This window comes from Salminus brasiliensis, chromosome 11 (assembly GCF_030463535.1).
Source record: "Salminus brasiliensis chromosome 11, fSalBra1.hap2, whole genome shotgun sequence".
In the NCBI taxonomy this organism is placed as follows: Eukaryota; Metazoa; Chordata; class Actinopteri; order Characiformes; family Bryconidae; genus Salminus; species Salminus brasiliensis.
In genome coordinates, this window is record NC_132888.1 from 6,161,913 (window position 1) to 6,176,080 (window position 14,168).

At 44.8% G+C, this 14,168-nt stretch overlaps 1 protein-coding gene across 1 annotated transcript in view; it reads left to right on the top strand.

The window, feature by feature from the left end:
* Window positions 1-14,168, top strand: part of dchs1a (dachsous cadherin-related 1a) — a 138,921-nt gene that overhangs the window by 94,129 nt on the left and 30,624 nt on the right. The window contains exon 2 of the mRNA XM_072691738.1: window positions 13,129-13,317. Coding sequence (XP_072547839.1) covers window positions 13,129-13,317 — 189 coding nt within the window. The remainder of the gene's footprint in view (window positions 1-13,128; window positions 13,318-14,168) is intronic.

The window sequence follows — 14,168 nt, forward strand, 5'->3', positions numbered from 1 at the left end:
TAAATCAGTTTGAAGGTTGGGAGGAAGAAAAAAAAAAAGCTCAAGAGTGTGAAGGCCTTGTTTTGTCAGGCTCTGAAGCAGCAGAGTTCTTGTCATCTAAAAAGTGGTTTCTCCTGCCATGTTTTCAGGGGTTGTGAAAGAGGATTATTTACAGAATGTAATCAGTTTAAAGGGTAATTGCATCTTCTTCAGTCTTGTTGATTGCAGAAGACGCAGCTTGGACTCATGCCAGTCTTTAGATTGAAACCTTTTTGATAGTTAATTTGGTTTTTAATTAGACGCTGCTCATCTCATAGTTGTGAGAATGCATTGCACTAGGCTGTGCGTATTGTAATTCTGGTCTCTTTTTGGAGTCGCAATGAGGAAACGTGCACCGAGCAGTCGGCCTCCCTTGTGCTGCCACAACACCTCTGACCATTCCAGGCATGGACTCCACAAGACCTCTGAAGGTGTCCTGTGGTATCTGGCACTAAGATGTTCACAGCAGATCCTTTACGTCCTAGGAGTTGTGAGGTGAGGCCCAGTGAGGTGAGGCCTCCATGGATTATATCAATGAGCCTTAGGTGCCCATGACCCCGAGCACTTTTGGTAGGCACTGATCACTGGTGCTTACCAGAAAACCCCCTACAAGACCTGCCTGATGTTTTGGAGGTGTCCTGACCCAGTCGTCTAGACATCACTATTAGATTCTTGTCAATGTCTCTCTTATCCTTATGCTTATGCCCATTATTCCTGCTTTTGAAAGTCAGTGGTGCTGATGTTAAGGCTGATCACGTCACTGCAGTCATACTAACACCCTGTGACTTACCTGTGACCAATTACCCAACCCACTCATAGTACTCTCCCCCTATAACGTGTAATGCTCCCAACCTCAGAAGGGTGAGGACTGACACATGTGCAACCAGCCACCACCTCTTTACGAGCTGCTGCCATGAAATAGCCACCGGGCTACCAAAGTGACAGGTTCCCAGCTCTGATACATCAGCTTGCTGGCCAACATCACACTGAAGTGATGTGGGAAGCAAGAGGCATCTACCCATCTGGAAAGAGCAAGTCCAGTTGTGCTCTCTCGGACTCCAGCTGCTGATGGGCTGATGGATTCAAACGAGCCATCCTCGGGTGGTCTTAGTCCACTGGACCACTCGGAGCCCATTTTTCACTTTTTGACATAATATGAATCTGGCAGTTGATCTTTACATTATATCAGAATTCTGTAATGGACCAATAGAAATGCTCCAAAATTACTTTTTATTATTATTTTTTTCTTTCATTGATTTCCATTGAAAACTGCGTTTCTGGAAATAAAAAAATACATGAAAATAAACATAATTGAGAGATTGTGGTGGATACATTGCAAATCAGTGCATCAGACGCATGAAATATATTCCAGTCATTTTTTTTTTTCTGTTCACTCAGAACTTTTTTGCCATCGCTCCAAACTTCCATACCTCTGCTCCAACGTTTGGCCCAAGGTTCAGAAAAGTAGTTGGACCCCGTTTTCGTTATTGACTGGTCAGTACATGACGATGATAGCGTCTTGGCCGGCACCTTGCACCAATGCAGCTTTGGGATGGAACCCAGTTCTGGGACGAATGGAGACGTTTAGTGATTTTGACATGTATATGATGTTTTACAGGGATGCCATAATATAGCAGATTCTTTTTAATGGACATCTGGAAGGAACGGCGCACTTCACAAATCTGGAGGAGCGCTCCGCTGATGTCATGCCGATCCATTACTCCGATGAAGTATCGTGTGCTAATGCGAACGCTCCATATTGTGCCCATTGAGGCCTTGTTCTGTGGTCACAGGGAGCAGAAAACATGAAAGATGATGACCTCTGGAGATACCGTCAGCCGCGCGACATAAAAGGATTGGCGATTGATGGATGTAGTACAGGCAGGAGGCTTCGTGCAACATGTCTGTGTTATGTTAGCTTGATCTGTAGCCCAAATGGTCGTGCTTTGCTGGCTTTCAAGTGCTACATTACAATGTGGCTCTCATTGTAGTGTTAAAAGAACAAGCTGGAACTCTCTGATGGGGATTCTGTAAGCAGGTATGCTGAGGAGGAGGAGACGTTTGCTTACACTCTCAGCTAAACTGGACTGACCTTGGCTATGTGTCAAGGGCCTAGCTGCATGTTCTAATAGTCGTACAAAGCTATTATTCCTTTATTGCTTTATTTAAGACTGATTTAATTAAATAAGAGACCCACACTCTTCTGTGGACGTAGCAGTAAATCAGAAACTGTAAATGGTCTTGAACTTGTTGCCACTTAGCACTTATAATAGTAGCATACAGCGTAAAAGTCATAGGAGCTGCAGTGATTAGTGGTCATCATCGATTAACTGTTAGATCATTAGGCACATTAGACATTCAGTTTTCTCTGCAGTGAGAGAGTTTGTACTGTAGAAGCTCCAGATCCCATCAGAACAGATGCAGGTGAACATAAATCCAGTAAAAAGGAGAAACAAGAGCTTCTCATTCTGAAGAAATTAGTGAGATCTTGTCAGTGAGCTAGTCTGAAGAACAGAGCTCAGTTCCTCCAGGTTTCTCCTGGGCGCCCCTCAGTCCAGCCAGCACAGCGTGAAGGATGTGTTCAACTCCATCAGCAGCAGCAGCAGCAGCAGCTCACCTGATTTACCATCATTAAGCCCTGATTTACCACCAAACCAGGTGTTGATCTGAGGAGAACTCTAAATAATACTAGACTCCATGAGAGAGGAGAACTTTGGAGATGTTCTAATGATGAACACGGTGATGGAGAACCACCACCACTTTCTGTAGGACTGTTACTTGAATAAATTAGAGATAAGCAGTCAAATGGAAGGATGAGCGTGGCTAATCTGCCATAGGATGAATGCATATATGTAGAATTAGTCAAAAAATTTTCATTGTTTATTGTTTCTTTTGAAATCAAGGCTGTTAAAATTAGTTGATTCTGTGGAGCATTGCTGTGAGAATTTGATTGCATTCAGGAACGAGAGTGTTACTAAGGTCAGGATGTTGGCTGATCACCGCTGCTCTTCACCACAAACACCTCAACTCATTCCAAAAGTATTGGCTGGAGGACCATCCATCATTCCACTGCTCCACCACTCAGTGCTGGGGGGGGGCTTTATACCTTTTTAACCAAGGTGCCAATAGGTTCATGTTTATCTGCACCAGAGAGTCCTATTCTATTGGCAGTACTTCTCTACAGAGAATGTGTCCAATGTAAAGTAGTTGAATGCATTCATTAGAAGGGGTGTCCACAAACATTTGGACACATAGTGTATGATGTTAGCTGACTTGTTATGAGGAACATATGGGTTTCTCCATGAAGGTCCATGTGGTAGGGTTTTATGCTCATTGTTGGCACTGTTTTATTTCGGCCACAGGTTTAAGCGCTCTCCCACGTGTGTGTGTGTGTGTGTGTGTATGTGCTCCACCGGGGGTCTTTTGGCAAGTGGCGCTGTGTGTCAGAACTGCTTCAGCTGTATAGCTCTAATGAGTTGCTGGAGGACCTGCTGCTTTCCCTCCAGCCGCCGGTCAGGGAGGCAGTATATGGTGGGAGGTATCTCATCACACCCCCCCCCCCCCCCCCCATCCAATTCCACAGCTCTCCACCTCTCTCATGTGATGCCAGAGAGAGAGAAAGTTCAGCAAACAGCTGTGATAACTCATCCCTTTTTTTCCCAATCGACATTCCCTTGCTTTTCACTTTTCCTGTCTTATTCGCACTCGTCCTCTCTCAAGACCTATGCATCATTTTCGCTGTCTGTTTTGTTCAGTGTCTTTCTGTCTTTCTGTCTTTCTGTCTATACGGCTGTCTGTCTTCAGCCGTCCATCAGTCTGCTGAATATCTTTATTTTTGGAAACGTGAATTTGATTGATGGACACAGTAAAACGGCCATATTGGAATTGTAGAGTCCATGTATGGCAGGCCTGGCCCTGGTCAGAAGAAACCCCTGTGAGCAAAGAATGTGCTGGATCTTCTCTTTGATCTTCTACCGCCTCACCTGAGAAACAGATCCACATGCACTACCAGCTCTACCTGCCAGAAAGCAATATTCACACCTTCCCAGTGGAGAGGAGAGGGTTTTGGTGGTACTTTTGGTGGTACTTCACTAGGTTTCTGGAGTGCTTTCAAGCGTTCATAGTATGGGTTCTCTTATGGTTCTCCTTCCATTCCATCAGCACCTACAAAAGGTGTCCTAGAGGAGCCTAAGCATTGGCCAGAGGGCTATAAAGCCCCCAGCAATGGCCTTTGAAGCTGTGGAGTCAGGGGACCGCATTCTCTGGAATGATTCTCAGCCTGGTAAAGCCACCTGTGGTACTGCCAGTTCCCGGAGTATGTAGGAATATCCATTTATTTAAGGTTAATAGTTCTAAGGAACCAATGCGTCAGTGCTTTAGGAAGAACTGAGATGTTTGTGATTGAGAAGGAACTGAGAAAAGAGTGGAGAGATGAACAGCATAAATGGCTACAAAGCCACCAGCACTGGCCTTTGTGGCTGTTGAGCATAGGGAACCACATTCTTTGGAATGATGAAGCTTCATCCAATGCCTTTGGGACGAGCCTTACGGAAATCAGAACAAACCACATCTTAGGTCCTGAAATACCTGCTCTGGGCTTTTGGAGGTTTGCCTACTGTAAACATACAGCTTGGTGGGGCGAGACACCCCCAGCCCCTCGTCCATTTGTCCAAAATATAAAATTACATTCCTTTTTTTTTAATGAATGTGACAAGTTTCAGAAGCCCAACTATGGACCTACACATGGCTAGCTATACTGCGTAGTGGATAACACCACTGTCATCCATGATGAAGCTTCATCCAGTGCCTTTGGATGAGTTGTGGTAGCATTTGTGATCTAGAACTTAACATTTAACATCAGTACCTGACCTCACTAATGCTCTTGTGGCTGAATTCAATCAAATTCTCCTAGTAATGTACCAACATTTTATTGTAAAGCTTACCCATTAGAAGCGAGGCTGTTACTGCATGCAAAGCAGACTCAACACAGTCGCCCATTGCTGTGGATTTTTGCTGTATCTACATGACCGAGTTCCAGCCTCACTAGGTTACTGGTTACGGGTGGCCTGCCTTATAGTTTGTATTCTCATATGTGAACCCATCAGTGAAATGTGCTCGGGCTCATGATAGTGTCAGGCCTTAGTGTACTTCAACTGACTAGTTAGCATGTGCTCATTTTGTGACAGTCTTGGCATCCTACCCCTGTTTAACTTGGCTGAGAACCTTCCGTGATTGGGTGGATTTGTTTTCAGCCTTTTGTGATTGGTTTGTTTGAGAAGTCATTCGAAATGAAAGCGCAGAGCAGGCTGATGAAACGATGGCGCTCTGGTGGTTGGATGTGCTCCCAACGAGTCTTATGGAAATCAGAACAAACCACATCTTATGGCCCTGAAATACCTGCTCTGGGATTCTGGAGGTTTGCCTACTGTAAACATACAGCTTGGTGGCGCGAGACACCCCTAGCCCCTCGTCCAAAATATAAAATTACATTTAATTTTTTTTAATTGGATGTGGCAAGTTCCAGAAGCCCAACTCTGGACCTACACATGGCTAGCTATACTGTGGAGTGGATAACACCATTGTCATCCATGTGGTGGACTGGGAAAGCAAACAAGGCTCCTAACCTCATAGACATCTACTTCTGTATCTTGATTAAACTGTAAGTCAGTCTGGGTAAGAGTGCATGCCAAATACCATGAATCAGAATGGGGGGAAAAGATCCATATGTAGGTTAACAGGGGAGGAACCTCTTGAGGAACCTTTAAGAAAAGATTTTCAGAAGAAAAGGGTTCACTAAAGGTTCCTCAAAGTACATTAAGAGGTTCCTCCACAGTTTTTAACTGAAAAACCTCCAAAGGTTCCTCAAGGATCTTGGAACTGTGAACAAAATACTCAGAAATTTTGAGCAAGACTACATTATTCTCTGTAAAGTGATTAAACAACCTGTGTGAGACATCCCTTTGTGAAAGAGGAAGTGGCCTCTGCGACCTAGCGTTTGGCACAACACATAGAGAACTCAAATGCGGGTCCAGACGAACTCTGCATTATTCACTAACACCAAATACACTAAACATGCATTCCTAAGTCCAGTAGACTCTAAGATCAGAAGTGCTACTGTTCCATGGAGGCTCTGGCCGGCATGCTCTACCCAGTCTCTCTACTCCTTTATGAGCAATACCGACCCTTTTTATACGCCACCTCGAGCACACTGTCCTAATGAGCTCCAGGTGACTGTTGTTAGGGCGGCCTGGCAGGGCAAGGGAGGGGTCAAACTTGCCAAATTCTGAAATGTAAATGCTCACCTTAAAAATGAGCTTTCATGGTGGAGGAAGATAAATGGTGATGAACCAGAGATGATGATAAGAAAAAATATGGGTTGGCTTAAACATTTGGGTCTTAGATGAGAGTTTTACCGTTTTTTAATTATCATTAAGATTCAGTCAGAATTGTTCACTGTGGTGATGAGACGAATCAGACATCTGGTGATTTTGCCATTGCAACCCTGTATTTACATTGATCAGCCATTATTAGCTGGTACCACCTGCCTAATACTGAGTAGGCCTCCCTTGTGCCACCACAACAGATCTGACCTTTCGAGGAATGTCCCGTGGAGAAGCGGATCTTTTAAGTCCTGTAAGTTGTGAGGTGGGGGCCTCCATGGATTGCAATAATGGGCCTTAGGTCCTTTCTTAGACCACTGTGGTGCTACCCATGCCCAGGAGATGTAGGACCATTTGTTAAAACCCTCATTCATTCAAGGGTTCAGAGTTCTAAGAAATCAATGCACCACTGAGCCTCCAGTGCCAGGGCTTTAGGAAGAACTGCTCTGTCCTCGGAATCTTGAGGTGTTTGGGATTGGGAAAGAGCTGAGAAAAGCAGCGTGAGGAGATGAACGGCGGGTGAACCACCGAACACCGCAAGTTATCTTTGGCTTGCTCCAGCATGTTCTCCAGTAACACAGCACCCAGCCAGCCAACTTCTGGCTTTACCTCTCCAGGAGGGTTCTAGTCGTGCTGAGGGAACAGCTGCCTGCGCACTGGACTCCAGCGTTCATCCTGCTTTCTCACTTTCTCACCCCCAGCCAGCAGGATCGAGTGACCGTTGAGCCATACTTAAACGCCCCCTTTGCTCCGTAGGTGAGAGAGATTGGGTAAATCCAGGAGCTCCTGCTTTTGCGTGTGAAATTGAGGATCGCTAGACTGACTCATAGTCCAGTCAAGGTCGAGACTTTGCTGAACTTATGAACGGTTGTCCAGACCGATCCAGACTGACCCTAAAAAGAACACCCCCACACTGTTCAAACTTCATAAAACTCCAAAAAATAAAGGTGCTAAGGGTTCTTTGAGCAATTCCATAGAGCAGAAGTCTTGAATCCAGTTTCCAGACCTGGACGTTTTGTATTCCGTGGTAGGTGTGACACAATGTGGCCAATCAGTTACATTAACTGGTCCCTTAAATAAATAACAAAATCCTGGACAGGAAACTGGACACAAGTTCCAGATTTGAAGACCTGGGCCACAGACTAACAACTTTTGGTTCCACAGAACAAGGCTTGTGAAATGGAAGTCTAAGTGTAAAGAACTTTTAAATTGATAAAGATCAAGTAAGAGGTTCTTCACATTTTTTTGTTCTAAAACCAAATGATTCTTCAGGGACATCCATTAAAGAACCAATGAATCACCTTTATTTTTACATAAGTACATAAAATGATGATGATGATGGTGATTATTATTATTTTTTTTATTATTATTATTATTATTATTACTACTACATATTTTTACATATTATTATGACATACACAATAGTGTGTGAAGGTCAAGACCACTCTTTTTGATTTCCAGTCAAAAAGCTCCACTTTTCTGTAATTTACCTTCCAAGTCATCCAAGCACATTTAACAACGCTGAGGTCAGGACTCTGGGATGGTCAGTTCATTGTTCCAAGAACAGCAACAATGTCTATGTTTGATAAATCTGAATGTTCTCAGCAATACACTTGGGGGTTATCTAGAATGGATTCCCTCCCAATTAGACATTTTCCTGGGTACTGCATAAAATATTCAAATTTGATTCTACTGAACAGCATTGATGACGCCCTCGATCAAAAACAAAAATCCCTAATGTACGTTCCCAAACTTGCACTGATCCCTCACTATGCTTAAACGATGGTTGAAGGCTCGAAGAGTCTGATTTAATGGCTTGTATATAGCTTACTGCCTTCTCTTACTCAGTTTTCTTAATCAGCTCCATGTCCTTTCACATCCATAGTGTTCAGTTGTTCTCTCACAGTGAAAGAATGGCACAGCGTTAAAAGGCCAAATGCCAAACCCTAAGCCATGCCACTTTGCCATCTGTGGTCGGAGTCAGAAAGAGCACAATTTGCCTGGCTCTCTCTGGGTGGGACGATGACGCTTCTAAAGGCGTCTGTTAACTGGGATAAGGGTCCATCCAGGCATATTTTAATGAATTGGGTGTCGTCTGTTTCAGTTCCAGTACAGTTCTGAGTCTTTGTTTCAACCATGGTGTTTACAGCACCCTGTGGTGGCTCCAAGACGTCATTACTGGACATTACATTATCAGCCGGCTGCAGCAGTGCGTACGTTCTCAGAAGGTAAATAAAGGAGTTTAGAGTCTGCAATGTGAAGCACAAGTTAACTGGTGCTGTAGAGCTGGGGGCCGCCACTTCCCTCCGAGCACGTCGACTGCCTGGTGATACTGCATGGCTTCTTATGTATCGGAGGAGATGTTGAAATGTCCCCTGAGGCAGTGCCAAATTGGGAGAAAAATAAAAGACCTGAAGGGTTGTTTTATCTGATTGGTTCTTTTGCACTGTAATAAGTAAGAATGTGTGTTTGTGAACTCTAGTCGCCCTATCAGAAGCCAGAGGTTGATGGTCACTCAGTCAGCATTGGTGTTTTCTTTTAACCACACACTCCAGTCTGATTTAGGAATGGTGTTTTGTACGCTCTCCACCATTTCTCAGAAGCCACTGCATTTACATACAGCCAGTAGAAGTTGTGGAAAGAGACCTCTTTGCTTCTTTTGCTTTTCGGCCTTCAGTGCCCTTTAAGCAGCCAGGTTGCAGATCACTTCAGGCTAATTCTTGCTCGCTTCAAGTCATTAATATTTGATATGTGTAGAATTTCCAAGCCAACTTTCTGACTGTTGGGTAAAATAAACACCTCAAGCCTCGCCACTAAAATGAAGACAATGGCAGGTTTGCTGGTCTCTGCTTACACGTCTCACTCGCGTTCAGTAGCTGCTGGTCAGGCAAGAGACCAGAGGGAAATATTTGTCTTTGAGTGCTGTGTGGGAGCTCGTATTCTCTGGTATTCAGAGACCCGTGGCCGAGTGAGCTGTCCCTGTGCTTTCTTTACACGCGCCAAGTCTTCATGGAAAACGGCTCTGTCCATGGAGCAGATCCGCCGTCAAACCGCCGCTCAGCTCTTCCACGCTCTGTTACCTCGGCTCTGAACTGTCCAGGTGACGCACTTCCAACTTCTGTCACGCTAAAGCGTTAAAGGATCAGCATGAGGTAGCGCAGCGTTTAATAACATCATACCCCCTGCTAGACTGTGCAATTTTCTGAGGGAGCTTCAGAGTCTGGCTCTGTAAGGCAGGGAACATCTCTTTTTGTTCAGAAGCACATATTCCTGCAGGGTAGTCCTGTGCTGCTTTGTTCCTAAGCTTATGGACTTCTGCCCTGAGTAGATGATGTATATGCTCCCTATAATATATCAGAAAGTTATGGTGCTTTGTTTAGTAAAGCCTGAATTAGACATTTCTAAGTGGATTATTCAATATGCATTAAACTTTATTCACTCTGATCTTAATTAGGGTATAACTGGAGCTCTGGTAAGACACTTTTTACCACCCTGTTATGCAAAATAATTATTGAGTGTGAATTCATTTTAATGAATTGGGTATCCTCTGTTTCAGTTCTAGTACAGTCCCGCGTCTTTGTTTTAACCATGGTGTTTATAGCGCCATCTGGTGGCCTCAAGATGCCATTACTGGACATTACTGCCCAGCCGTCTGCAGCAGTGCGGACTTTCTCAGAAGGTAAATAAAGGAGTTGAGAGTCTGCAGTGTGGAGCTATTTTACAGTGGAACATGAAAACAGACCATAATATCTGGACCACTGTAAAACTGTCATTGAAACACTCTGTTTTACCGACGGGAGAACCGGAGAACCGTTTGCCTTTCTCTGTTTCTAAACCAGCACTGAAGAACCCATTCAGTTCCGAGTGGTCTCTTTTTTTTTTTTTTTAACTGATGCTGATGTGGCATCGCCATGTAGTCGTCACACTACAAGGGGAAAGTGGCGATCCACAGCTCTGCCATGCCAGCTAACAGACGACTGTGCCGGCCGACATCACTTAAGAGTGATGAGCAGAGAGAGTGCCATCTACCTACCCTGAGTGAGCTTGGCCGATTGTGCTCTCTCAGACTCCGACTGCTGATGGCAAAACAGCATGGCTTTAGGACCTCCAGTTATGCTCTAATTATATACTAATATAATAAGGTCATGATGAATCAATGGGTTTAGAAATGAAGAACAAGACCTTCATAACCCCAAATTTGTATTCCTTAAAATTAGGTGTTACCAAAATATTGGATATTAGCATTGACCATTTCCATCTCGGAGCACCCCTATGTGGGTTTGCAGTATGTGGAAGGTTAATCCCTTGCAGTAGAGCTGACTAGCACCTACCTTCCCACAGACATTGGATTCAACCCTAATCCACCCACCTGATCCAGCTAATGACTGCCTTCAGAAGTGCTTGATGGTGGCTGGATGGTGGTTTGGGTTGGAGTTGAGGCCTACAGTAGCTCTCCAGGAGGGGAGTTGGAGACCACTGGTGTGTATTAGTGGATCTCTTACTGTATTACAGTACGGTATTACTGAAGCAAACAGATGTTTTCATCTTTATTGAAGTGTGTGGGTGCACTTATACTTTGGTAATTGAGGATTTGTACGGTATAGGTAACAGAATGAAGTGGGACACATGGAATCTTAACAAAGCCGATTGTTTTCCCAGTTTAACACAAAACACAAAAAGACGTCCAAGACGTCCAAGACGTCTGTTTGAGGCCTGACATCCATCTTTCTTTCTTCTGCCTTTCGTTATTTCTCTGTCTCTCTCTCTCTCTTCTTGGCCTGAATTCTGGCTCTGTGAAAGTCATTATGTCGCTCCATCACAGCCCTGGCTGCCAGTACTCTTTCTCCATTTGGCTCAGCAGGCTCGATAAATAACTCCGAAAAGCAGAAGCTGTTTCCAGGTGCTCCGGCTGAGTGTACACTTCTACGTACGGGAAGTCTATTGTGTGCTGTTCAGCACCTGCGCTGTGCGTGTGTGTATGTTTGGATGCAGCAGAGTGTCGAGAGATGAGTGCACAGTGTAATTATTTAATAAGGTAATATGTGCAGTATTTAATAGGGGGGGGGAGCTATGTGATCCAGATTCAGAGATCCTTGTTCAGTTAAACTATGTTTTTACACAGGCTGAGGAATGAGAAGCTCAGTCTTGTAGGTAGTACTGAAATTGGTTCTTGATACAACTCTGGACTAAGCACTCATCCACCTACCTAGACGTCCACCCATATCCAACCGTAACCAACCACCCACTCAAATTAGTTAAATGCCACTCAACTGTCCAACCATAAACCAACCTTCCCTCCAATCTATTCACCCTTCCATCTATTCAATTCACCGCCCATCCACCCAACCAACCACTCTTCCATCCAACCACCCATCCATCCATTTACAATCCATTCAATCCACCCACTTATCCATTCATGCACCCACCTATTCATGCACCTACTCACCCATTTATTCTACCAACCCACCCACCTGTTCATCCAATCAATCCATTTAGCCATTTAATCCTTTTGTCCATTCGTCCACCCACCCATTCTTCCATTCATCTATTCATCCACCCATTTGTCCATACGCGCACCCACCCACCCGTTTATTCATTCAATCCGCCGCCCATCCATCCAACCAACCACTCTTCCATACAACCACCCATCCATCCATTTCAATCCACCCACTTATTCATGCACTCAACCACCCATTCATGCACCTACTTACCTATTTATTCACCTGTCCATCCATTCATGCACTCACCCATCCACTCATTCATCCATTCATGCACCTACCGACCCACCCACCCGTTCATCCAATCAATCCATTTAGCCGTTTAACCCGTTTGTCCATTCGCCCGCTCAACTAACCACCCATTTCTCTATTCATCTATTTATCCACCCATTTATCCATTCATTCACCCAACCACCCATTCATTCATTCATGCACCCACCCATTCATTCTACTGACCCACCCACCCATTCATCCAATCAATCCATTTAGCCATTTAACCCTTTTGTTTATTCGTCCACCCATCCATTCATGCATTCATGCACCCACCCATTCATGCACCTACTCACCCATTCGTTCTACCAACCCACCCACCTGTTTATCCAATCAATCCATTTGGCCATTTAACCCTTTTGTCCATTCGTCCACCCACCCCACTTTCCATTTGTGTATTCATCCACTCATTCATCCATTCATTCACCCAACCACCCATTTATTCATTCATGCACCCACCCATTCATTCTACTGACCCACCCGCCCATTGATCCAATAAATCTATTAAACCATTTAACCCTTTTGTCCATTCGTCCACCCACCCATTCCTCCATTTATCTATTCATCCACCCATTTATCCATTCATTCACCCAACCACCCATTCCTCCATTTATCTATTCATCCACCCATTTATCCATTCGCCCACCCACCCACCTGTTTATTCATTCATCCACCCACCCATCCATCCATTTGTCCTTCCATCCAACCACTTATCCATACACCTAGAATTCATTAATTCTATTACTTTACTTACTCTAATTGGAAATGGTGTCTGGATACTTTTGGCTATCTCTCTTTCTCCTACTCTTCTCTTTCTCTCTCCCAACTGACTCATTCTGCTGTATTTTACTGTATTAAGACAAATTTTACAGTTGGGGCATTTCTGTTTTCTTTCTTCAGAGCAGTGGTTGTTGAATGGATTTATTTTATTAAGTCTCTTCGTGTCTCTCTGCCTCCTCCAGGTGAAGGCCAGAGACTCGGACGGCGGATCCTTCGGCTCGGTGTCCTACTCTCTTGGGTCAGGGCCTGGCAGCGCGACCCCTTCGAACTTCGTCATCAACAAAGACAGCGGACAAATCTGCACCAGCGCCACCCTGGACCGAGACCAGGGCCCAGCCAGCTACGATTTCACAGTCACTGCGGTGGACGGGGTGAGTGCTGGCCATGTTGGCTGCTGGCTGGCTGACTGTAACCTTGGTATTGCTGTACTGTATTAGATGTCTTTCTGATGATGCGAGGTGGTCCATTTCCATCTTGTGAGAAGAAAAGTGGTTCCATTAAACAGCTTGATTGCAATGGCCAGCGTCTGTTGTGTGCCTTACAATAAGTGTGAGTGATTCCTGGTGGAGAACCAGTATTGGGAGAGATTGAGGGAGCTCTCTCCTAGAGTCTCCACAAGGTCATGGGCTGGATGTGATCTCTAATTGCTGAGTTACTAATGAATCAAAGTGTGTACAAACGGTTGGAGAAACCCTCAAGCTTTTAATGCCGAAAATGCAGATACCAATCCCTGTGGAAACATCAGGGCTTCTCTTGCTGGACACGATGTTACAGAAATGCAGTCAGTTAAGCACTTTTTACATCCAATAAGCAAAGAGAAAAAAGACTGAGAGGAAACTGGGAATGGGTCTCATGGCAGTGCTCGAGGAGTTGCACAGCATCTTGTGCCATGGCTGCCTAAACGACACTTAAAAGCGCTGGGCAGCAGCAAAAGGAAATTGCAGCAGACATGTTAAAGCAATCTGAGAGTACAGAGCCTTAAAGAGCACAGGGCTGTAATATTTAATAAGCTGGACGCCTGCCGTGCACTCCCCTCCTGCCATGCACTCCCCTCCTCTCATGAAGGAGAACGCTGTGTGGTGCTCGGCGCAGGCCGAAAGGTGTCAATTAAGGTCCCTGCCTCCTTCCTCCTGACACCTCCCACAGACTGCGGTTCTCCCCAGGAATATGGCCGCTCTTTAGCCACCTTTTTGAGGCTCCATCAGCATATTTTGTGTCTGAA